The sequence below is a fragment of the Pocillopora damicornis genome, chromosome 8 (assembly GCF_964200805.1).
Source record: "Pocillopora damicornis chromosome 8, jaPocDami1.2, whole genome shotgun sequence".
NCBI classification, from domain to species: domain Eukaryota; kingdom Metazoa; phylum Cnidaria; class Anthozoa; order Scleractinia; family Pocilloporidae; genus Pocillopora; species Pocillopora damicornis.
In genome coordinates, this window is record NC_142677.1 from 10,892,322 (window position 1) to 10,917,708 (window position 25,387).

The 25,387-nt window shown below is 38.1% G+C and overlaps 2 protein-coding genes and 1 long non-coding RNA gene across 5 annotated transcripts; all 3 read right to left on the reverse strand.

Annotated features, from left to right (window-relative positions):
• Positions 1-311: 311 nt before the first annotated feature.
• On the reverse strand, positions 312-9,316 carry LOC113672197 (uncharacterized). 2 transcript variants are annotated; one of them, XM_089181057.1, is made up of 14 exons: positions 9,117-9,316; positions 8,675-8,757; positions 7,966-8,101; positions 7,466-7,557; positions 5,869-6,000; positions 5,635-5,785; positions 4,871-4,997; positions 4,439-4,511; positions 4,228-4,335; positions 3,631-3,714; positions 3,374-3,485; positions 2,779-3,039; positions 1,030-2,346; positions 312-821 (listed from the first exon to the last, which is right to left on the reverse strand). In XM_089181057.1, the coding sequence occupies exons 1-14, from the start codon at positions 9,172-9,174 to the stop codon at positions 664-666; spliced, it is 2,892 nt and encodes a 963-aa protein (XP_089037183.1). In that variant the 5' UTR covers positions 9,175-9,316; the 3' UTR covers positions 312-663. The 2 variants fall into 2 exon arrangements, with proteins under 2 accessions (XP_089037183.1, XP_027044275.2); XM_027188474.2 differs by having other exon boundaries at positions 7,936-8,101.
• Positions 9,317-10,183: 867 nt separating this feature from the next.
• Positions 10,184-20,677, reverse strand: LOC113672203 (protein mono-ADP-ribosyltransferase PARP12). Of its 2 annotated transcripts, none has more exons than XM_089181058.1 (6): positions 18,938-20,677; positions 17,630-18,355; positions 16,513-16,719; positions 15,549-15,708; positions 14,037-14,273; positions 10,184-13,350 (listed from the first exon to the last, which is right to left on the reverse strand). In XM_089181058.1, exons 1-6 carry the CDS (start codon positions 19,680-19,682, stop codon positions 12,936-12,938), a joined length of 2,490 nt encoding a protein of 829 aa, XP_089037184.1. In that variant the 5' UTR covers positions 19,683-20,677; the 3' UTR covers positions 10,184-12,935. The 2 variants fall into 2 exon arrangements, with proteins under 2 accessions (XP_089037184.1, XP_089037185.1); XM_089181059.1 differs by having other exon boundaries at positions 13,215-13,346; positions 14,033-14,273.
• Positions 20,678-20,847: 170 nt separating this feature from the next.
• Positions 20,848-22,822, reverse strand: LOC149041348 (uncharacterized). Its single transcript, XR_016179387.1, has 3 exons — positions 22,610-22,822; positions 21,886-22,012; positions 20,848-21,234 (listed from the first exon to the last, which is right to left on the reverse strand). It is a non-coding gene; the product is annotated as an uncharacterized LOC149041348 (long non-coding RNA).
• Positions 22,823-25,387: the final 2,565 nt, after the last annotated feature.

The window sequence follows — 25,387 nt, forward strand, 5'->3', positions numbered from 1 at the left end:
AGGAGCTCGCGCACGGAGCGTGCGCTTTTATGACGACTTCCTTGTTTCAAATTTTGTAGAAAAATGCGCGCGCATGAAGTAGCACAATATGGTATGTGAACGTTCAGGATGCTCTCAGATCTCTGAGGCATTAGATCATTATCACAAATTTTGGGAACAGGGACCTACTGAACTATAAGTTGTTTACTGGTAAAGTAGGGCTGAGAAGGTGAAATAGTGTTGAGGTAAATGGAATGGTATGTAGTGCTCCCAGATGAAACTCTCTAAAGGAGAAGAATGCCGTTAGAGACAAGATTGTCAATAAGATGAAGTCTCGTAACACTGATCGATATTCTTTATAAGTAAATGAGACTATTACAAACTCCATCAACACTGTAACAAAATCAAACTGACCAAAATTTCTCGTATCTTTAGATTCATAGAAGGCCCAAAATGATTAAATGGTCCCCGATAACATTATTTAAATCCAAATCTCTCGGAAACACAGCATATTCTAACTGCAAGATTGAAGAAAATGGTCCAGTGTACAAAAATAACTGCAAAAAATGTACAATTTCGAACCAAAGGCATTATTTGATAAACTACAGTGCGTTGATAGTTCTAACGAGAAAGTCTGAGCTTGAATATAATCACGCATACTGATGCATAAATAAGGCTTGCGGCTTAAAATTCTGGCGAATCGGAAAGCATGCGTCCGTCAGCGTTTCTCAAAGTTATCGCCTCTTCCGGCAAACTTGTATCGCTGCTGTCTGAAAGCCTTAGTTCTTTCTGTATATTTGCGATGTCATCGTCAATTTCTTCTATTTCATCTTGAAGGTTTTCTGATGAAAAAAAATGTACTACATTATAAAGGAATCAGGCTAGACTGTTCTTGATCATTGGGGTCTCCATTAAAAATAGGAGTCAGTTTAGCTTAGTGAAGCACGATTCCCATGAAATATTGTTGATTCATTTTAGCTAATTTTCAAACTACAAAGGCATAATATGCCTTAAAGTAAATTTGACGAGTCAAAAGGTCTAAGTCCTTACCTGACGAGATGTCGTTGGCTCGTCCGTGCCTCCCGTCATCTTTCTTCTCCCTCTTTGACGTCGGATTCGCCAAGCTAGAATCTTTACAATGAGCCTTCCTCTTCAGTTCCTGTTCTTTCTTGGGTTCAACATCCTTCTTGGAAGCTACGGAATGTGCAACGCTTTTATCTGATATTTTCCCTACTCCAAACTCTTTGTGGTTGCTTTCAGGCAGTGAAACTGCAGGGCTAACAAAGTGGGGCTTTAAAAGCTTGGGCATCTTTGGAATTTTGCTAGTATTACCATCTTTGGACGCCATGGGAGGTTTAAAAGCAGTCTTTATCAACTTAGGGAGGCATTTCTTTCGAACTGAACCATTCTCACCGCTAGCTACTCTAACATTTGTGCTTGAGGCTGTTTTTTTATGCATGAATTCAGGTTTTTCGGGAAATTTTGGATTCTGTTTAGATTCCCAATTTTGATCTAGGACCTCTGAACTAGGGGAACGTGACACTTCTTCCTTGATGCTTGCCGACTCGTTACTTTCTCGCTCATGGGTACGTTGTTCACTTGTTGAACTTGACTGATCCCTCCCATCAGACGGATCTTTTCTTTTATGTGGCTTTTCATCACTAACATGTAATTTTGATGCGGAGCTATTAGCCTCCTGGCTTGAAGTTTCGTTATTAGTTGGGTTTCCTTTCACTAAAACATCTCTGGAACTGATTATAGATTTTCGCTTCTTAGTTTTGTCTCCTGGAAGAGTTTTTCCATGCGTTGAAACATTTGACTCCCTCGCTACATCCTTTCCAAGGGAAGAAATATCTTTTGAAATCATTTCATCCATCTCGTCACTTTGATTTGGCTGTTTATCCTGTTCAGATAAATTATTCTCCTCGTCTCTTGATTTTGACGACACTGATTTGGTAAAAACGACGGTGTTTTTATTCTCCTCCACCTGTTCTTGCTCAGATTCTTTGGAGAATTTTTTGACAATGTTTTCTATGACATTCTTACTTTTCTTTCGTTTCTTTGTTCCCTGTATTTCGTCTGAGATTTGCCTCTTCTTATTGACTTTCGTGACTTTAGTTCTACTCGCAGTTGGAACTCCAACGGTTTCTTTACACGGTTTCATGTTGGCTCCATTTGCACTGTTCTCTCGCTCACCGAGCGTTTCATCCAAATTACTGTCGGTGTTTGAGACAATGTGGACTGTTGGTTGAAGTTTCACGATAGCCATAGTATGTTCCTGCTGTCTAAGGGTGTTTCTTGATTCGTCGGTAGGTTCACACATTTCAGAACTTTCACTCGAGGCGACACTATTCACGGTTGAATCTCCTGAGGATAAAGTTCACTTAGTCAAACAATTATACAAAATTACCAATTAACTATTTATTCTCTTCGTTCTGCTGTAAGACCATGAATTAAAGATATGTCAGGAAAAACAGTTATAGGGATAAGTCAAAGCCTTATCCTACGAAACATGTTAGTAAGAAAAACATGGGCTTATTGCAAATACGGGTACGCCGTATTCTTTAGTACTCGATTTCAGAACATAACATGCTAAAAATCTGGTAACATACACCCTTAAAAGACACTGATTATGTACACAAACAAATTAGGTGCCGCTATATAGTCATCGAACTGTTACGACTGAAAATAGCCTTCAGTTTTCTTTTTATTACCAAATAAGTGAAGATATAAGTTAACCGTTAAAACGTGGTAATTAAGTACTCCAGTGAAAACCATCAGAAAGTGCGTGCAACTGACCTTCATTGGGATTGGTTGTACCAGAGCCCTTCGAGACGATAAATGCCTGAGTCTTTTGCTTCTTTTTCTTCCTGTGTTTTTTCTTTGGGCTACAAGAATTTCTTACTTTAGTGCTGGTCTTGCTTTCCGTTTGCTTTCTTACAGCGTTCTTTATCCAAGTTTTAGACTTTGGAGGGGTTTCTTGATCGTTTTCTTCGGGACTGCTGAAAGACCCGTAGCTTTGCCCACTGCTGCAATTTTCCTGGCTGGATGAGCCTGTAACTAAAAAAAAATAGCCGACTGTCACCAAAATCTTAATTCAGCTGGTTAAAAAAAGGAACCAAACCGAAACAAGATTTGGCAGGGACATTATAGTTCACAATAATTTGCATTACTTGAGTATTGCAGCTTATTGTGTTTGACTGTGCGGATGTTAGGATTCTTGCAGGCCTTTCCGCTCCCACACCCGCGCACTCTCTTAGAATCTCCGTTTTCTTCATCTCGATACTCTGTTTTGATTGTCTTGATAACTCCCTCGGTAACTTTTGTGTTCTGTGGGCGCTAATACGACAATTAGCAAGACCCTTTTAGATAATGAAGCTTTCAACTATCTCACCTGAATCGTCCAACTCTCCTTTCTTTAGACTCGCTGAGCGCGCCTTCTCTTCTGCTTTGTCTCCGATGGTGCCTTTATAGCGCGCTTTAAAACCATATTCGGACAATCGACTCTGCAGGAAGAAAGTTTTAAAAGGTTCCTATTTTTAACTGTTTTCCTATAGCAATCAAACAGTTACAAGCTGTCTTAATTATTCTGAAATCATAAGAGATTGGACTGCTTGAAGAAGAGGAGAATCCAAGAGATAAAGGAAGTACCTGCAGTGACATTTTTGCTGCTCTCCGCGCTTCTCGTGTGGCAGCTGTAAGTTGTCTTCTGTAGTTCTTTCCTTTAACGCTCACCTGAAGAAAGAAAGAGTCAAGGAAATTCAACACCATTAACCCTATAACTCCCAGAAGTGATTAGCATGTAACTTCTCCCTATTATATCCATATAAAGTATTTAGCAAACATGTAATGATAATACTCAATCTTATCCGGTAGAAGTTGTTATCTTGATCTAACACCAAATTTTTGTAACCAATTTAATAGGAAATGTGTAGCAGCGAAAGGAGAGAATTAACAATCAGATTTTGGGAGTTAAAGGGTTAAGATAATTTCATAAGGTCAAGACAAACATGTAATGTCAATGGGGTTAAAAGCTCCTCTTTAGAAATACATGCACCAAGGCTGAAGTTTTTGCGGAAGAAGGAAACCGGAGAGGAAACCGGAGAGCCCGCTCAAAAGCCCTCGGAGCAAGAGCGGGAACGACCCAATTGCGTGTGACACTAAGTCCGGAAATGGAACCTAGGCTACAACAAACACCAATGGCGTTCTATGCAGATCAACATCATAGTGAGGAGTTACCGAACAAACCTTTCCCAAATCCTCCGGGTCATCATCACAAGAAAAGTTACGGATGCAAGCAGTGTTCACCCATGACCTTGACACTTGTTTGTCAAAGAACACCACATGGAACGACACCTGAAATTTACATATTGCCTCAGAGTGAATATAGATCATGCATTTTTATTTCCGTTGAAAACAGTTTTCTTCTTTAGGGTAAGATAGTTTTCATATTGATTACCGGTGTCAAATTATCTTCTCCAGTTTCACAATAGTAACCGTAATCTGGGTCGTTCTCCATCATTGCTGGCCACCTTTTGATTAACAAAGAAATGAAGACAATTAGTGCGAGCCACACTCCACACAAGAAAAGGATGAAGGACTTCAAGAAAGGAAAAAAGCATCCAAGGTTATCGAATCACACTGTTGTCAATCTAGTACACTGTTTCAGCTGTAAACAAAGCTTGATTTCGGAAGTTGTCATGCGCTGACATCGCTTTAAGGGAAACTTTGTCAGTCGATCCATTTAAAGGACGTTGAATTCGACGTTTTTAGAATTATAGGGTTCAAACGTATTGTATTTCACGGAAACTAGCCCGATTAAAATAAATAAATATAAAATAAATTGAGTAAGTACTTTTTCTTTAAGGATTTCTTAAAAATCTTATCTTACCATGGGTAACCAGTCATCTTAGCCCACACAATAGCCCCACTTGGATAAGGTGTATACATTACTTCCAAATTCCCCTCTTGACTATCAAACGTTTCTTGTGAAATACTACATGAATTGTAGCAATCATCTGCAAAGACATCACTCTGAATGAGTAATGTGATGTGTGAGTAACTTTAACAAAGGAAATCATAGGCATGGTTAGTTGAAGATATATAGGCTTTGGGCCTTTCCCCACTTGCGACAAAGTTGTTTATTTAGAAAAATTTTCTGTCATCACCAACATTTTACAAGTGCGGATGGTTTGTCGCGACTTGACAAATTTTGGCCGAAGCCGACAAATCTTCAGACGCACCGCCGACAAAATTTGTCCATGCTAAAAATTGGGAAAAATCGACTACATAACAAAACCGCGATAAACTTGTCAATCATTCGTATGAGCTACGACAAGCGTGTCGTCGAACCGAAACCAGTTTACTAGAAAGGCAAAAATTGTGTTTTGCTGCGAAACTCGGGGATTCTAAAATTTTAAATCGACTCAAGCCAAATCCTGGAAATTGGAGGCGGAATCCTTTGGCAAGTATGCTGGCCGTTCTTAAAGATAGATCAGGCGCTGACGGAATTTGACGGCTTTGAAATCGTTAATGCGGATGCAACAGACGAAACAAAGATGTGTCATGACAAAATTTGTCCTTTGATTTTTTCAGGGCAGTTCTAGTTTTGTCCGCTAGTGGGGAAAGGCCTCTAGTCAAGGATCGTTATCTTACTTTCGTTCAAAGAACACACCCATCTTTCTGGTATCTCCTGAGGATCTATGTTAGTTTGAAGAAACCTCCATTTACCGCAACTAGGGATGCTACACTGTGCCCATGTACCCTGTTTTCCAGTCCCTTGATACATACGTTGCAGCTCAAAATTCTATGAAAAAAAGTAACTAGAGGCGATTAAAAAGCTATTGACTCCAATATGTGCACAAAGAAACCTAAAAAGTGTTGACTTACCATTCCTGATGTATCTGGAACATCATTACCATCCTGTTTTTTTCTAACCTTTCTAGGTTTTGCCAATTTCCTCTTTCGTCTGACGACATTTGTAATGCTTTGGCTGCCTGAATTTGATGCTTGGGAATTATCCTAAAGTTGTTGTAACACAGTAAAAAATGTCAGAAATGACTAAGAGAGTGTCTCTTTTGTCCAAATTTCATGACCTAAATAATTGCAGCTTATCAATGAATAGATTGTCAGAAAAATAGACAGTTGTTTTAATAAGGGTCTGGTACAAACAAGTTTAGTTCAGCTGGGTAGTTTTGAAGGCCTGAAATTCTTGTTCAGGAGATTTAAAAAAAAGAAATTTTGAAGTTCTTGACTCTTACAGTTGCATTTCCATTAAACTTTGGGCTCTATTCAAATTTATGATGCTTTCTTGTTCTTCAAATGTAACCAGTTAGAACAAATTTGAAGAGAATTACATGAATGTGAAGTGTACAATGAAATCTGTTTTAAGATTACAAGTGGGTGGCCAGTGTATTCCAAGCAGTTTAGATCTATGCACCATCTGGCTGCTTTTGAAACCCTTGTACAGAAAATGAGAGGTACATGCCTATATCACCCACTATGAGTAAAAAGCAATAACAGTAAGCAATAAAGATCATGTCATGGCCATTAAGTAACCTCCTATTTGATAAGGATAACTATGTAGTTTGTATGTGATTTGGCATTACCCTGCTTGGAGGACTAGCTACAATATAAAAAAATCCCTATAGACAATCTGCAATGTTCTTATTCTTTGAAATAAAGTTACTTTGATGTAGTAAAATAAAAGGCTCTGTATTTTTTTTGACTGCCCAAAATCTGGATGCAAACATGGCATGCTTTCAAAGTGCCAACATGCGAAACAAACATAGCAGCTTGATATGATTGCACGATTGTTATCTAGAAAGGTGTCTTCAAACAATGCAGTTTTTATACAATGGACTCTAAGGTTTCCAGTAACTATACCCATAATATCCATAGGCCTAATCTGTGCCTGAAAAAGTGAGAAGTGAGATTTATTAAGTTTTCTTTGGTAAAACTTTTTGAAAATTGACTGACTCCTTGCCACATACAATTCCTATCAAATAGCCTATTTCTGTTTCAGTATGTCAGAGCTAATGGAATACAGTAAGAAAAATGAAAAATTAGAGAATATTGGCAGATCCACCTAAGCAACCTCAAGTTTTTACCATTTCAAAAGGTCAAGCAATATCATTCCCCTAACGTGTACTAATGTGGCTAGAATGAGGACATTTTTCTGAGGGAAAGTAAAGATATTACGGTATCAAGGCCAAAAACTGGAATACATCTGTCTGTTACAAGAGATGACCTTGCCATGATAATGTCATTAGTCTAAAATTGAATACCAAAACAGAACCATTATTATATTGTCGACCCAACTGGTAAATCTCCTGAGGGAAAACTTTGAGATAAATAAACTAAGTTTTCTTTCATAACTTACACTTTGAAGGAACATTTTATTAGTAAATACTCTAAAGGACCTCATCTCTTTAAATTTTATTGCAGGATATGAGATCTAATGGCTGAAGTGAGGATTTGAATATACCTGTTGACTTGTGCTCTCTTGAGAAAGATTGTCATCACAAGTAGTTGGAACACACTGCACATTCTCTACATGGTTATAGTGATCCAGAGAAACTAAACACAGACAAAAAATAAAATGTTTAATAGAAATTAGCATTAACTGGATGAGAGTATACTTTAATTGGAGGATTTCATTCAAGTGCATTTTCAGTAACTCATATTATTTAGGTAAATTGCAAACAGCTCCTGCTTGGTCTACTTCTAAAGAAAATAGAAAAAGCAGTGGCTTATTTTCCAACCCATGATGATCCAACCCATGATGTATATTAAGGGTAATAGGATAAGAAGAGATGTTAAAGTTAGTATGACCTGAGGAAATAAAAATGGAATTTCTGGCGACAGGCATCAGGAAATGGTTGTCACTCTAACTTATACATAGTAGTAGAGAGTCCTCAACAAAGGAATGAGATGGAAAAATACAATAGTGTAAACCTTCCCTCCTGACAAGCTGTTCTGTGTCACCTTCTTGCATTTCTAATGAGTCTGACAGTTCAGGATAAAGGTCTGGGACAGAATCGTAGTATTCAATCTCCCAAGCTGGTTCTGGTGCAGTGATAACTGAGGATTTGGGGCTGGTTTGCTCTGAGGAATTTTTTTGCTGTGCAAAGTATGTCAAAAAAAGTACAAGTCAACACAGATGCTAATTCCCTTCTTTTTCTCTTAGGCAAAGTTTATGAATTGATTTAAAACTCAAGCTTTCTCTATTTTATCACTAGGATGATATTCTGGTAGAATTAAGTAATGTTGATGAAATTATAGACACAAAGATTAAAACATGCTAATTTACTGGAATCATCCTAATTAATCCCAAGCAGTGGTACTTTGCAGGAAACATCCTAATTAATCCCAATCAGTGAAGAAGACAAAAGTTTAATGCCTAAAATTGAAAAAGACCCCTAAAATTGGAAATGAAGAGTAGTACATTACCGGAATTCATATGATGTAAAAATTGATGTGGAAATTTGTAAGATGAAATTTGCCCTTAGACTTGTTTAGGTCTTAGAATAATTTACACTTTCCTCTTCATTTCAAACTGCACCAGAAATCATTCAACAACCAAAAAATTTTTCTTCATGCGTACATTCAGAACTACCTATTGGGGAGAGATACGCCTTCTTGAACTGAAAAGTCACCATCTAGGCGCTGCCAAAACTCCCTTGTGTGAACCTACCTTACACAGTTTTCTATTCTTCGGGCAAGTATTGGATTTCAAGGTCTCCACTTTCGGTCCAGGTTTAATCTTTTTTTGTTTTCCTAAGGAAAAATATCATTCTTCAGTGATTTAGTTCACAGTAGATGAACAAACTTATGCACGCTCTCAGCTTGTCATTCTTTATGCAATTTCGAGCTTCGATGAAAACTATATAACTTTTTGTCTGATTTAACATTTACCGTATTTATAGCAATAGTATCAACGAACTTCAAGGTAAACTTATTCGAAAGGGTTGCTGTATATTACTAACAGATATCATAGAGAATGACAAGGAAAAGTGACCAACAGCAAACTTCATGTAAATATTGCGGTTTTCTGTTGGGGGAGTGTATGTTACCCAAACTGAAATCAGTGCTCCCACCCTAGGTGTTATGAAAGCAGTTTATTGCAAGCCTCTTACCTTTAGGACGCTTTTTAGATGTGTCCGTCTCGCCAAGTGACTGAGAGAGGGTCGCCATTTCTTTTTTCACATCACAGTTTCCCGCCGAATCTGTTTGGCAGCCGCGCCAGTGTAAGGTCACGTGGATTTAAAGGGCCATAAGTTGATGGTGAAGCTAGCAAATTGAGGCTGTTGTGGATTGACAACTTTACTCAGTTGTTAACTGTGCTTGAAGGTCGTCATAGATGAATATTTCGTCATAGTCCAGGAATAGCACGCGCAGTTTATCAAAATTTTTAATCCGCGCGCTAGATGGTTAAACGTTTTAGCTCCGCATGGGTTTATTGGTGACAGAACTCCCATCTACCGGCGCCGTAAAGAAAGATAGGTTGTCGACCACGTTCGCAAACAAGGGCGTGGTAAATAGGGGTTGTTTTAAAATTAATTTGATCGCTTTTAAGAGTTATGGCCCGAGGTGGTAGAAATGGAACAATATTTGAAAAAGAAATCGTATTTCATCGAATTTCTTTAGAGATCCTGTGGCGACCTGAAATAGAGGTAGGCGCTTACTGCAAAGAATGCTGAAAATGGTCTAGTAATAAATATAGGATACCATTGTGAGAGAAAGAGATTGGATTTCTCAAAACCAAACTGTCAACGTAACGCAAACATGCTAACGAGTCGAGCTGATTTTTCTCGAAACGTCTAGCTAAAGGTTAGAGGGAGAGGAGTATCTGCTTCCAGTATAATAAACGAGAAGCATAAGACTTTTGAAAAAACATAGGAACAAAATCACTTATGGTGGCGGAGGAACTCTTTCCTTACCCTTTATACTCAAACATCAGTATGCATATTCTCCATACTGTTCGCCTTACATTTTCCATAATGCTGTCAAGGAGAATTTGTATAACAATCAAGAGCTTCTTTGGATGACAATCAATTCCTTTACTCTCGTGACCTTTAATGGTTTGATTCAGGTTGATATTGTAAAGAGAAACCCGTCTTAAAGGACAAAACAGACAGTTCATTCTTTAAAACAAGCAACCAGAAAGATATTGTAAATATTTCAGCTCAGGATAACACAAGGCTTCCCTTTAATGTTGATTTTATTAACTTCAATTCTACAGCAATCAGCTGAGGCCTGAGCAAACAAGGAAGACATGTTTCAGGGGTGTAGGGTGCTCGATCTCCTTGCAGCTGGTGATAAGACTTCCGGACTGGAACTGTCATTTGTGTGAAACAATTCTTTTGCAGTAAAATATGTTTGCATTGCAATTGGTTTGAATTGTATGTTTTGAATGGGGAGGGGGAGGGGGGAAAAGACAAAAACACCCAGGGTTTGAATTAAATGTCGCATCGCTCTGAAAATTACCCTTGGATTGTTTATGATTCTAGGTTAGTGGAGACGGAAGACAGAGCGAGTGACAAACGGTAGTTGTGGTCGTCATAGCCCGTTCCAGGCTCTCAGCAAAACGGAGCGAAATAGTAAACGGCGCAATAGTAGCAGACGAGCGAAAATGAAGGAGGTTTGGGTCGGATCGCGTAATTCATTACGGGACGCTAGTCAACCTCCCTTACTTTTCCATTCCTTGGCTTCTATCAGGCCGTTTAAGATCGCGCTTCATTTTATTTGTTGAATCCCTGGAACAGGTTATAGTTGCCAGAGAACCGCAGTTTTTCTTTGTATGACTAACAATCTAACACGTTCCAAGCAGTAAACAGGTGGAGTGACAGTCTGCACTAACAACTCTTCCCTACTACATGTCCCCCTCGAGTGCCTCGGCCTTAACACCCAAGATTAAACGTTTTGTTTCTTCTATGCTGTAAGAAATACAATTTTAGTCTGACGAGAGCGTAGCCTGTGAACACTTACGTATTTCCAGTTGTCCCCATTGTCTGCCCATTGAATAGACAAGCGACAACCGGAAACTGGTCTTCGTACACAGGCCAAAGACAGCTAGACCTGAGCAAAGTGCTGAATTACAAATCAGATACCTGCACTAAGATTTGGTACAAACGGTACAACGCTAACGAAATGTCTGTATAGTTACAGCTACAAAAGTAAATCCGTTTCACTAATAACCAAGGTAAAAAACAGCATAATATCACTTCCAGTAAGGGGAGTTTCCGAGTGACCAGATATCCCCCAGGCCACCAACCCTAGGAGTGTCCCAGAGGGGGAGAGGGGCGAGAGGAATGCTGACATTTCAGACTAACTAGGACAAAACTTGAGAGCTGAGCCTTTTTAAACGAGTTTCCTTAAAGAAGCGTTTCTTACCTATTTTCCTATTTATGTTCATATAATGAAAATTGAACAATAAAAAAACCAAAAATTAAAAGCAAAAGAAAAATTCATGTGCGCCCTATTCTACATTACCAAATTTGCAAAATGGTTAGAAATAAAACGGAATTTACTTTACCTAAATTCCAGTCTATTATCTGTTGTTCCTATTTCCTCTCCCCTTGCTGTTTAAAAAATACTGTCCATCTATTTTTACAATTTAGCCTAAAGATGGGATCCCACAAAATGTTTGATTTTGTCAAATGATTTTCCTTTTCTTTTATTCTTATTTCTCATTTGTTGTTTTTTTTAATCTCATTCTTGGTTCCTTTTTCCTTTAAGTTTTTTTTTTTGTGCGTGTATAAGCCCTTACTACAAAGCTGGAACGGGTAGTTGCTAATAGCAAAGTGGCTCGGTGGCTCTTGTTGGTAAATCGTACCTTACACCTTGTAGACTACTGCATGGTATTTTTGCATGTTTTGTTTAAGGCAGATTTTGAGGATTAGCTTCGACTCTAACTTCATTTTTAAGCTTTGTGCTTTCCTACCAGCGATTTTGAAAAACAAATGAAAACGGCAGGTACTTGCAAATGAAACTGGTATACTTTTCCCGATTTTGTCACCATTGCTGGAAGAAATCTTCAAATCTTCGTTTGTTTCTTTCCTTCCTTCGTGGTTTTTTGTTTTCTTTTGTTGTTTTTTGTTGTTATTTTTTCTATTGTCGATTTTTCGTTTTGAAGAAGTTTTCAAGACGTTGTGCCGACTACTTGTAAACGTTTTAGAAATTAAAACTACCAAATTATTATTTCATTGGGAAATTTGGTATTATCAACTGAGTTGAAACCGTAAATTGGCCTCCGTAAAGAATTTCAAAGCTCACGTTTCGAGGTTAGCCCCTCGTCAGAGCGAAACCATTCGCTCTGACGAAGGGTTAACGCTCGAAACATCAGCTTTGCAACTCTTTACAATGGCCAATTTACGTCATCAACTCAGTTGATAATTCCAAATTACCTTGTTATACCCTCCCACCAACGCAGCACCACGGTTTCTTTAGAAACTCAGCCCATTTATTAATGTTATTTCATTACTTGGATTGTAATTTCTTATTTCTTCTACTTTACTTTTTTCCACCTTCAAAGGAATTTTCCAAAATTTCATGGACTACTCGTAAACATATCAAAAGTTAAAACTATCAAATTGTTATCTCTTCTTATTTAGAGAGGAATGTATCCTCTTCGACGATACGGTACCTATCTGTTGAGTGTTTAAAACTATCATTAAAATAAACAAAAACCATTTCAAAAAACATTATGAAAATAAAGAACTTGAATTAATTTATCAACGTATGCTGAGAACAGCACATTTTCACTATGTTGGTATATAACTCTCACACCAAAGTATTTTATGTTTCTTCGCTGTATCGTCGATATGTTACGTTACGTTACAGTTCGTTCTGTTACGTTAGGTCACGTTACCATCCATTCGGCAGCTACAAGACGTGCCAATTCGTTACGTTTCGTTACGTTACTGTTTCATCACGGTAAATACAAAGTTAACAAATCACGTGTAAGTGATCAAAAACTCAGGATAGGACTGCCCATTTTCAAACACAACAAACAATGCAGGATTCGCTGTGTTGTCACAACAGGAGTCATACAACACATGGGGATTGGATGAATCTTTAGGGGGAGGCCTTGTAAGAGATTTGTCTCCAGCTGTAAAAGAACCCACCAGAACCTTAGCCAAGAACATCTGCTTAGCGCCACGAGTAAAATCGCGATTGGAATAACAGTGAGAATAATTAGCATTAGAAGCAAAATAACTTCCCTTGCCATAAGCTGTACCATTTTTCCCGCACATTCGCCAGTCGAATCCCTGTTGGCAGATTGCTTTGACAGTGTTGGGGTTTGTTCCATGGAAGAGTTGGCGTTCTTCGGGTTCTTTGCCGCTTTTCTTAGTCATGCGGACCTTCTTCCTACAAATTACGAAGGAAAAAAGAGGATGTAAAACACGTTCAGCAATCTTGTGTAAGATACTTGTTACCACCTTTCTGAGCTTTTGTCTCTCTAACTTTCCACAAAATCTTAACCCATATGATTAAGATTTCGATTGGTCATCATTAATTGCATTTTACTTTTTCATCATATAAAACGAATAGATTCAATGTTGCTGTGGGTGTGTTCAGTAATAGATCACAGAAGACGTAAAAAATTTTGTCCTTAGCACATTTTGACGTCATCTGTGATATATTACTGAACGGACGTACGTAACGTAACATGGAGCCTACTTGTTTAAAGATCGTTCTGTCATATCACCTAAGATCGCCGCAAGACTGAAAACGAGCTAAACGGTTCCCTTCAACGAAAAACTATCAAATGGCGGCAACGGAAATAGGCGAACCACTTAACCCTTTACACTGTAGCATCAGTATGCATGTTCTCCTTACTGTTCTCTACGCATTTCCTGAGTTGCTGACGAGGAGAATTTGTTGAACAATCAAGAGCTTCTTTAGTAGGTGATCATCTTCTTAATTCTCGTCCCCTTCATGTTTGATTTAAGGGTGATATTGTAAGGAGAAATTAAATGTCAGTCAATTTTAGGAGCCAAAGGGTAACACGACAGAAGCCATGAAGTCTATCCCAACTTCAACTCGTAACTTACTGTTTGAATAGAACCCACAGATCCGGGTTCTGCACTCGCTCTATGGAGACAATTTTGTGGCTCTCATCCATTGAATCTTTGAATCTCTTCTCCGTCTTCTTGTATTCTTCGGTGATTGTTGACAAACGTTCACACGAGTACTCCTCGCCTACAGGAACAGAAGACCAGTGAGATGGCACCCCGTCCGCTTCTGTGGAAAATGAACTTGATGGTCGGGCCGTACCAGCAGCTTTACGCCTGATAAAAAAGCAAAAAACACCAACTTTACCCTGGAACAGACTTATTGGACATACACTATGTGAAGGAGGGAAAAATTGTGTTAATTTAATTGAGCTGTTTCAAGAAAGGTTGTCGGAATAAAGGACAAAAGCGCACGGGACGATCTCGAAAGGTAATCTGGGTATCCGGTAGTCAATAAATTTTAATAATTCTAATAAATGGATAGATACATCAAACCCGCTATGCCTCGTCCTTTCAGTGACGTTTTCTCGGATTTCCCTGAGATCCTGCGGTCAAGGAACGGTGATCTGAAAACTACCCAAGCCTCGCGTGCACTTTTACAGCTTTTTTTCCGACAAACTTTCTCGAAACAGCTCTATATTCATATCATGGTTGGGCTGCTTCACATGTTAACTGCCTGGTGAAACATTTTTCTCTTTAATTAAACCGGTAACGAAAAAGGCAAATCAAACCCTTCACTTCACCTGAAGTACAGAGAGGGTTCCAAACTGAAATAATTTATTCGCAGGCTAATTCTAAACCAACCCCAGTTCAAAGATGTTTACTAACCTTTATTATATCTTTAAAGTACCCCCCATTCCCCCAACCCTGTGTTTTCAAACATCATGTAGATTAATCATCTCTAAGCGATCATCTTTTTGTCATATCTTAAAAATTTTGCTCTTTGAAAGTACGCGCCCCCACCCCCACATTGTGCTTTCAAACATCACAACATCGTAGAGTAATCACCTCTGAGCAATAATCTCTTTGTCATATCTTTGAAGTTTGCTCTTCAAAAGTACACCCCCTTCCCACACTGTGCTTTCAAACATCACAACATTGTGGAGTAATAACCTCTGAGCAATTATCTCTATGTCATATCTCCAAAGTTTTGCTCTTTAAAAGTACCCCCAACTCGTGCTTTTAAACATCACAACATTGTAATCACCTCTGAATGATAATCTCTTTGTCATATCTTAAGTTTTGCTCTTTAAAAGTATGCCTTTCCCCAACACTGTGCTTTCAAACATCATAACATTGTAGAGTAATCACCTCTGAGCGATAATCTCTATCATATCTTCAAAGTTTTGCTCTTTAAAAGAATGCCCCCCCCCCCCACACACACATGCACTGTGCTTTCAAACATCACAACACTGTAGAATAATCACCTCTGAGGGATAATCTCTTTGTCATACCTTTAAAGTTTTGCTTTTTAAAGTACACCCCCTCCCCCCTCTCCCCCCCCCCCACCACCCTGTGCTTTCAAACATCACAACATTGTAATATAATCACCTTTGAGCAGCAATCTCAGCCATATTCTGTTTGGACACAAACTCAGCTGGTCTCCTTCTTACAGGCCTTTCTGTTGTATACTTATCATTTTTCTGGCACCATTTTTTAAAGTCCAATGTATATTGGTGATGAGAAGCACTAAAAGGGTGAGTGTCCTTCCCTAAAAAAGCCAACAACAAACAAACAAGCAAAATTGAACCCATTTACTCCTAAGATCTGATTTTTAATTCTCCCCTCAAGCTGCTACACATTTACTTGGAAACTAGTTACAAGAATTTGGTTTTACATTGTAGATCAAGACTTCAACCTGGTAAGTTTGAGTATTCTTATTACCTGTTTGCTGAATAAAGTACATATATTATAAGGAGAAGTTACAATTTAATCATTTCTGATAGTTACAAGGTTAATATATGGCTAAAAGAGATTAAATTTTGAATACTTTGCTCCATGGCAAAGTAAGCTAACAAGTTGCAAGACTTCTAAGCCTCATCCTGCCAAAGGTTATTCCAGTCTCAGTAACATGAGGAAATAGCAACTATAACTAGTTTCCCCTTCATGGGGGATCCTACACTATTCTTGGGTAATCCCCCACCAAGTTTTTTCAAACATTTTGCTGGTACCCATTATTTACATTCCTAGGTAGAAAGGGGTATTGTGAGAGAAAAGTGTCTTGTTCAAGAACAGAGAGAGACTGTAGCTAAGCTACCCTGACTCCACCCTACCTGCCCATATCCTCTTGGATTCCTTCCTTATTACATAGTAACCAAGCTTACCAGAAAGTCCCTTCTTAACCATATACATGTATGAGGACAGAAGGGTGAACCACAATTCAAATCTAAATCAATGTGTTTTACTGAGTTGAAAAGGAAGACTACTGCCATCATAGCTATGGCATCAATAGCTGTGAAAAGAGTACATTTTCTTCCACTTCCATAAAGCATATAGTCATTCACTTCTACCTTACCTGCCAGATACTCTCTTTCAAGACACTGACTGCTGGTTGTGTTCACAGCATGTCCATCACCAGGAGTATCATATGACTGCCACTTGTTGTTCTCATCTTTCCAGTACCACTCCCATCTGGTGCTGAACACATGGCCTGCTGCAGCAGCCACTGATGACACAGTAGAAAGTCTTCGAACCTTTACCACAGTCCCAGTGGTCATAAACACTTACAGAGAACAAGAATAAAAATTGTAAGCCTCAACTGTAGTCAAAACGGGGGTTTACCTATTATTCTTCTGTTCCATTTGTGAATGGTGAAGTCTTAAAATGATTGTTTCACCACAGAAGAAGGTCATGCCTATTCCCCTCTTTTCTTAAAGCTAAAAGCTGTGTCCTTCATTATGGATTTCAAATAACTACTAACTACTAACTACTACCTACTAACTGCTAACTGCTAACTACTAACTACTACTACTAACTACTACTTCTAACTACTAATTACTAACTACTAACTACTAACTACTAACTATTAACTACAAACTACAAACTACAAACTACAGACTACTAGCTACTACTACTACTACTAACTACCAACTACCAACTACCAGCTACCAGCTACCAGCTACCAGCTACCAACTACCAACTACCAACTACCAGCTACTAGCTACTAGCTACTAGCTACTAACTACTAACTACGAACTACTAACTACTAGCTACTAGCTACTAGCTACTAACTACTACTACTACTACTACTACGACTACTACTACTACTACTACTACTACTACTACTGTTAATAGTAATAATAATAATAAAAGAATGGTCAGATCATGCAATTTATGAGTAAATTCGTGCACCAATAATAGGAGATTGGCATCTCTTTGCATTTCATGTGGTTGGTCCTAACAATCTTCAAATGTTTTAATTTTGAGAAAAAATGAAGCTGGTGGGACAGGAAACACCTGCCTTTATAAATACTAGGTCTTCTCTAGCTAGCTAGGACCCACTTTCCATTTCATCATCTTTTTTTCATCCCAACATGGACCAGAAGGTAGCTTTGGTACTTTCCTTAAAAAATGTTTGTTTTGGTCATAATTGTCTATTACTGCATATTTGAATGTCACAAAAATAAACCTACTTTTCGCCATCAATGTCCACATCTTAGGCGTAGCACCTGAAAATGATCTTGGAACAGCAGTCATATCCTGGAAGTTAACAAGATAAAGAGATCCCTTTATTGTTACATGACTAGAGCTTTCATTTTTGACATCACAGTAACAATTCTCAAGGATTGCATTCACTTCATTTGAAAAACTTTCCCACTGGTCATCACCCTGTGCAGCAAATTGCCATAAATAGGGTAAATCTGTGTGGTGATGGATACACTTGTCACCATAGTTACACTTGCCACGCATGTGGAATCCACAAATCTCAGTATCTTTGCCTTTGTCATCTTGACTGGGGTTTACAGCACTTAAGTTGACAGTCAAAGACTTCTCAACACTGGAACTTGCACTTCCTGTTCGTTTCTTCACTCTTGCTTGTAAGTGTTCAAGGATTTTGAGGTCACTGAAATTGGCAATGTCATGTTGTTTCAAGACTCTTCTATTATGGAAAGAGGAGAAGCTGTGTTCGTGCCTACAAGCCTCACCAAATTTGCAGTCAGCACTGATGAAATGCTCACATACGTGAAGGCAAGGACACCCATCACCTTTTATGCATTTTGTTTTACTGTTGTAGAATTTACAGATTTCTGGTATGGAGCGACTGCCTACTCCTTGCTGCACAGGAATATGTGGTATGGTTGGGCTAGCACTATCCATTCTCATCACTGGTTGGTATCTTGATAATTGCACACTCTCTTCTAAAAATTAAGCAACAAGTCAACCATCTCTCATCCACACAAGCTGAGTAAACAGCTAACAAATATATCACTTTATTTTTATTGAGTGCTTGGAAAGTTTAAAAATTTTGCATACTGCATAAAGCATACATGTGAGCAAGTGCTACCTGTGTTATGGGAAGAGTTTAATGAAATTAAAAATTCATCAGTAAACTTGAATGACTGTAGAAAACTCTGTTACACTTTATTGCCCACAAATACAACTTTTTAAGGCACTTGTTTAGTTGTTTAAGTGTCAGCATGATTTTTGTCCATCCGTGATTCATATCTCACAAAAAGCTACAACATCAATATTACAATACAATGTTTGTTCATAATACCCCAACTATCCATATTTCCTGTTGTACAAGTTTGTCTGAAAGTTGTTTCACACGTTTCAGAAGGCAGAATTCATGTGAAATGTGGTGTAAGTTGATCGCACATGATAGTAGTAAGCTTACATCCTAAATAAATGTCTACACTAACTCCTTCCTTTTTAATGAGAAAACTTTGTTGTAGAAGTTACTCTACACAGTTGTTAATTATTAACTATGCGGATCTTACCGTCAGAACTTGCGCTAACAGTTCGCTTTCTTTCCCTGCCCTTCAGTCGTTGAAGCACTTTATGGATACTGATGCGCTCCATATCATACTGCTGTAGAACTCTTCTATTATGGGAATCAGAGAAGTCGTGGTTTCTTTTGCATCCTCCTCCGAATTTACAATCGCCATCGACGAAGTGCTCACACACGTGAAGACAAGGACAATTTTCTTCTTTCTTGCAACCGCTCTTGTTGTTGTAGAATTTACAGATGTCTGGTAAAGAGCGACCAGCAGCCGTTCGCTGGATCTCACTCTCATCAACAATCATTTTCAGTATGTCTTGAAGAAGATTAAGGTCAAGAAAGCGAAGGCGGAAGTGTTGCAGAATGCGCATCGTATGTTCGTCTTGATACTCGTGAGACCTTTTGCACTTGTCACCAAATTTGCAGGTTTCTTTGACAAAGAAAGGGCACAAATGAAGACGAAAACACCTCATATCAGTACATCCACCTTTTTCCCCCGCTTGAGGACAGAACTCGAGAGGAACGTCCAACCTCAACATTACTTTCGATTTCGTTCGCCTGGTCTGGAAAAGTTGTGGAAACTTATTGACAAACTCTTGCGCCCCAAAATCTGACACAACTTTACGATTTGCTCGGGAAAGTTGTAGAATTGCATTTCCGAGTACTACTTCCCTCCGATTGTTCAATAAAATTTGAATCAACTCTTCCAGGCTATCTCCCACGCTCGACAATTTAGAGGACATGGCGTGTTTTGACTTGTAAGGATTTTCGTACCAACTTCCGGATTTTTTGAGCCCACAAGCTTGCTGCACCTCAGCATCTCGATTTCATGGGAATGTAATCAACATATTCTATCCTCAGGCTTTTTTCTTATGGGTCTCGAGGGAATCTAAACGAAAAAGTTTTCACAGCCGCCAATCATATAGTTTAAATACAAAAGGAGTCGGCAATAGCAACAGTATTACAAAATAACCCAATGTGAAACCCTTCACTCCATTAGGAATATAAGCATCTGATTTCTCCTGATGGTATCACCCCTGAGAAAAAAGGAAATTATTTTGAACTCAAGAAGCTCTTGATTGTTAGAAAAATTATCCTTGTAAGAATACCAGGAAATGCATAGAGAACAGTATGGAGAATTTTAACACTAATGTTAGCATGTAAATAGGTGAAACAACTTCACCTACATAGATGATCAGTTGTTGTAACAAATAAGTATGTATAGGTATGTAAGGGGTCATAGGTCACTCTTTCTTATATGCAGGACTCTAAAGCCTCCTCAAAAAAAAAAAAAACATGAAAAAGTAACCTTTTAACTGAGCTTTCCCCCATGCATATGTGTATTTAAAGTGATAGCCTGACCATTCCCCCATGCATATGTGTATTTAAAGTGATAGCCTGACCATTCCCCTAAATTTGAAAAAAAAAACCAAAATGACTTGGTTGAAACAAACTACAACAGGGGCAAACTGTGGTTAAAGCAGAGGAGAGAAGACCCATTATGCAAGAACAAGGTTGCCACACACTGAGCCTCTAGTATCACGAGAAGAGAGGTTAGGTCTTAATGAAGTTGCCTACATAAGTAAGAGCATATTGGGAAGGTTGGCTTGAGCAGACATGAGACAAACAAGTCTATAATTATGTAGTTTGTAGTTGTGTAGTATTTTAGTGTGATTAGTTTGTGCTATAGAACAATTACCTGTCAACAATGGAAAAACAATAAACTAGCTCATACACTTAAAGAGACAGATGCAGAATTTAGACATAAGTTAAATGTTTATGCACTCACATTGAAATTTATGCATGTTTCATGCATGTTTTTTGGTTAATATATTTCTCAGCAGCACTGTACATGTAAGTAAAGGGTGTCAACTAATGAAAAAATAAACTATCACACTTACTCTGGAATTTTCAGGTTTGAAAAACTCATTTTACTTCCAAAAATTTTAACTTAGAGACAATCCTTAAGGCAGTTGTACAAGTAAAAACAACCAAACAAAAAAATCCAAAATTTTCAAACACACTCTTAGATATATAGCAACAATCTATTGCATCAATGAAAAGAAAGTTTTATTCTCTACTTTTCAAGTTTGTGGCTGTATATGAGGTTAGTCAAAAGAATGTCACTAATTCCATTGACTCAAGGAATATGCAAGACAACTACATTTTGTGATTTCCACTCGCTATGCCATTATAATATAGATGACATATTTATTGAATTCTACTAAATTTCTTCCAAAGGTTCCCCTTGCTTATCAGCAGCTTTTGTGAGAAGATACAGAGGCCTCTGGAGCCCTAAGAATAGAAAAGAAACATGCAACATGTTTTATTGCATTTAGCTCAAGAACAGTATAGCCCTCTTCCATTGGACTATTAATCTATCACACATTACCCATACCTTTTTTTCTAAGAATTTTCCTAACACCTTGCTGGTACTGGTACCAGTTTTCACTTCTGGGCAAGGAAAAGCACTAAGACATAAAGGTGTCTTGCTCAAGAACAAATCAAAACTACCAATAAAGTTTGTTTTGCTTGTTTATGCTAAAATATTGAGCATTAAGAGTATATCTCCTACACCTTGCACATGCCTACTAACAGTGGCAGATTCAGAGGGAAGGGTCCAGAGGGGGCCAAACCCTTCCCCCACCCATCAGACCTGGAGGTAAATTTTAATGCTTGTTCGCTAACAAAATTCTTGAAATGGAAGCATAGCATGTTGCTACTTATTATGAAGTATCTAACACTTACCTTTATTTCTGAACTTATTTAGGCTATAGCATTAAAAATTTATGTTTTCTGAATGAAAAGTTTAAAAATTCCTGGATTTGCCCCTAGCTAACCACTAGGCTACTATGTTTCCAAAAAATTATTTTCAAAGTATTCATAAAATGCTATAATATTTCTTTAAAAACTTGGATGATCAACTGTGCACTTAAATACTCTCACCAGAGGCTTTGTGTTGTTGAATCTCAAGAACTTCAAAAGTAGCAAATCCCACCATGTCTGATAGAAGGTAGTCAATAAAGTGTTCAGGTTGAAAGAGAATGGCATCATAATTTGCACCGATTTTTTCCTGGAAAGAATGTTGTTGATAGTGATAAAAATATTAGATGCAATGGTTTAATTCCTAATTATGATTATATAAAAAATATTGAATTATTATTTAAAAAAATTTATAGAAAAGACTTAATGGTGGATATGGATGGTTAATTTGAGGCTTATTTTCTACAAAAATGTCTTCATTGATGTTAAAATTAAATCAGGTTTCTCCATAGAGAAAAAATAAAAGAATGAAATTAGTTTCTTAAAGCAATACCGTTGTAGAAGTTGCTAATAATACTGAATTGAGATTGTTTTTGCCTTGGGTGATACAGAAGAAAATGAAGTTTTAAAACGAGGGACCTACACTATTGCATTCATAGTCAATAAAGGAAAAAGCTAGCACCTGATGGTAAATAACAGGGTTCTTTCTAAGCGCTGGTTGCCGGTGAGATTCAGCAGATGAAAAGTAGTGATTGCTGCTTAGATTTTTGGCTAGTGATTGCTTGGTGGAGCACAAGATGCACCTCTGACGTTATGCACATAAAATCATTCAATTTGTGAGCTGCCTCACTGGAAATTTCAACTGACAGCTTAATTTCTTAGCTACAACCTTGAAATAATCACTTACTGTCAAATTTTTCTTCTTTTTGTGTAAGGACAATGGCTGACGCTCAAGGATAAGTCATCCACCAGGACATAAATTGAGGAATATTCTCTTAAACATGAGTTTGAGTCCCTAATCTCCCCAGTTCAAATGGATCCACTTTGTCAAACACAAAATCATATCATACATAGGCTTTTGTTTGGAAAGTACCTCACTACTGCAACAAACGTAGTTTTCCTACAAATTTCAAAAGAAAATTTCAGTAACTTTTTTACTTGCATGTTTCTGAAAAAGGAAAACAAATAAATCAAAGAGCTCTGTCATTTCAGGTTCACACAGCAATAGTTGTACTCTTCAACTTTTGATAATCATCACAATGATTCACAAGTGCAAAAAATCCCTTAAAAAATGGAAAGGTATCTGCATAATATTCAAAATTAATCATGAAATGCTGATTATGCCTTTTTAGCTGGGAGCTCCTGCTGTTGTGTTTTTGACAAGCCCCCAGTTTTTTCAAAAATCCTACAAAAAGGATGAACTCTTCAATTTTTACTCTAATCCATTTCTTCAAACAATCCTTGAATATTTTCAGAGACATGTTGGGACTTGTGATTACTTTAGGTATATTTTTTACAATTTCTTCTTCATTTCAAACTACACTAGAAATCATTCAACAACCTTCAAATTTTTTCTTTATGCCAACATTAGGAACTACCTATTAAGGAGAGATCAGCCTTCTTAAACTGAAATTTTACTACCTAGGCGCTGCCAAAACTCCCTTGTGTGAACTCACCTCACATAACTTTCTATTCTTCGGGCAAGTGTCTCCACTTTCAGTTCAGCTTTAATCTTTTTTTGTTTTCCTAAGGAAAATATTACTCCACAGTGATTTAGTTCACTGTAGATGAACAAACTTATGCACTCTCTAAGCTAGTCGTTCTCATGCAATTTCGAGCTTCGATGAGAACTGAATAACTATCTGACTTAAAATTTACCGTCTATATAGCAATAGTATCGACGAACTCCAAGGTAAACTTATTCGAAAGGGTTACAGTAGATGGAAAAATTTCCGCACAGCCCCATACTTAATTATGCATGTACATCTTACTGGTGATACACTGAAAAATAAAGCCCCATATATGGATGTATAATGATGTATGGGGCTGTGCGGAAATTTTGCCCAGTAGATTACTTACAGATATCATAGAGAATATAAACATTGTGGTTTTCTGTTGTGGGAGTGTATGTCACCCAAATTCAAATCAGTGCTACCCACCCTAGGTGTTAGGAAAGCAGTTTATTACAAGCCTCTTACCTTTACGACGCTTTTTTAGATGTGTCCGTCTCGCCAAGTAAGAGATGGTCGCAATTTCTCATTCCTTATCACAAATTTTCCCGCCGAATCTGTTCGTAAGTACTAAAACAAGGAACGACCTAAAACCACCTAAAACCACCTACAACCACATAAAACCACCTACAACCACCTCAAAAATTTCAACAGCCACCTACAACCACCTCAAAAACATCTACAGCCACTCGCAAACTATCTAAAACCATCTAAAACAAGGCATAAATGTCTAAAATAAGGCAAGACGACAATATGTCACGTACATGAAATACGAGGATCGAACAAAACCTCCACCACCCCCGAAATCTTACTCTCCCTGGTCCCATGTATAATCAACCATCTCACGAAATGAAATGCGATAGCATGCTAATTATTTTATATTCCCTAAGTAGAAAAAGACTTAAAGGACTTTACAAAATGAACTATCAAGTTACAAAAAAGAATAAAGTAAAATAACAAACTCGTAGTCAAGACTGACTTGACTTGGCTTTTTCTACCCTGGGTACCAGCAGACGTTTTGGCTCACATCTAGTAAAAGTATGAGTAAGAATGATCCTTGGAAATATTTTAAGCGAACTGTGCGTACCTTCGGGATCTTCCTTTGGCACGAACGCCATCGTGCTGGCATTCATACAGCATGCAGTTGTACGAGTGGTGCCACTTACGCAATAGTGACTCACGTTTTGCTCCAATTACCGTAACATTTCCAGTGCTGAGATTACAAGTGGAGAAAAACACTACCTTGGACCATTACGTAATCAAATGAAACGTGAACCAACACGCCTGCTTGCAAAGTTCTTTAGATCTTTTACTACTGAGGTAATAAAAAATATAATTGGCATGCTCTCGCATTTCATTTCGTGAGATGGTTGATTATACATGGGACCAGGGAGAGTAAGATTTCAGGGTAAGTACTAAAACATGGAACGACCTAAAACCATCTACAACCACCTACAACCACCTACAACCACCTACAATCATCTACAACCACCTCCAACCATCTACAACCACTTCAAAAGCTAGAAGAGATTTCAGGGGGAGGTGGAGGTTTCGTTCGATTCTCGTATTTCATGTAAGTGACATGTTGTCGTTTCGCGTTATTTAAGACATTTATGCCTTGTTTTAGATGGTTTTAGATAGTTTGCGAGTGACGGTAGATGTTTTTGAGGTGGTTGTAGGTCGTTGTTGAAATTTTTGAAGTGGTTGTAGATGGTTGTAGGTGGTTTTAGGTGGTTGTAGGTGGTTTTAGGTGGTTTTAGGTGGTTTTAGGTCGTTCCATGTTTTAGTACTTACACGGAGGTGGTAGGTGAAGTAACCCGCCTAGGTGGGGTAACCCGCTTGTCCATATAATTTCCTATTTTATCTTGAACACGTTTACATGATGGGTGGGGTGACCCGCCGAGGTGGGTTGCCTGGTCTGCCAGGTAGGGTAACCCGGTCAGCCGGCCGGGGTG

Excerpts from the sequence above, each read along its gene's own strand:
- LOC113672197 (XM_027188474.2), bottom strand. The coding sequence starts at position 9,174 with ATGGCGACCCTCTCTCAGTCACTTGGCGAGACGGACACATCTAAAAAG. Across the intron at positions 8,758-9,116 it reads ATCTAAAAAGCGTCCTAAAG|GAAAACAAAAAAAGATTAAA; the intron begins GTAAGAGGCTTG and ends ATTTTTCCTTAG. Across the intron at positions 3,040-3,373 it reads AGGAGAGTTGGACGATTCAG|TTACAGGCTCATCCAGCCAG; the intron begins GTGAGATAGTTG and ends ATTTTTTTTTAG.
- LOC113672203 (XM_089181058.1), bottom strand. The coding sequence starts at position 19,682 with ATGTCCTCTAAATTGTCGAGCGTGGGAGATAGCCTGGAAGAGTTGATT. Across the intron at positions 18,356-18,937 it reads TGTTAGCGCAAGTTCTGACG|AAGAGAGTGTGCAATTATCA; the intron begins GTAAGATCCGCA and ends CTTAATTTTTAG. Across the intron at positions 14,274-15,548 it reads GCTGAGATTGCTGCTCAAAG|GCGTAAAGCTGCTGGTACGG; the intron begins GTGATTATATTA and ends CTTTTTTATCAG.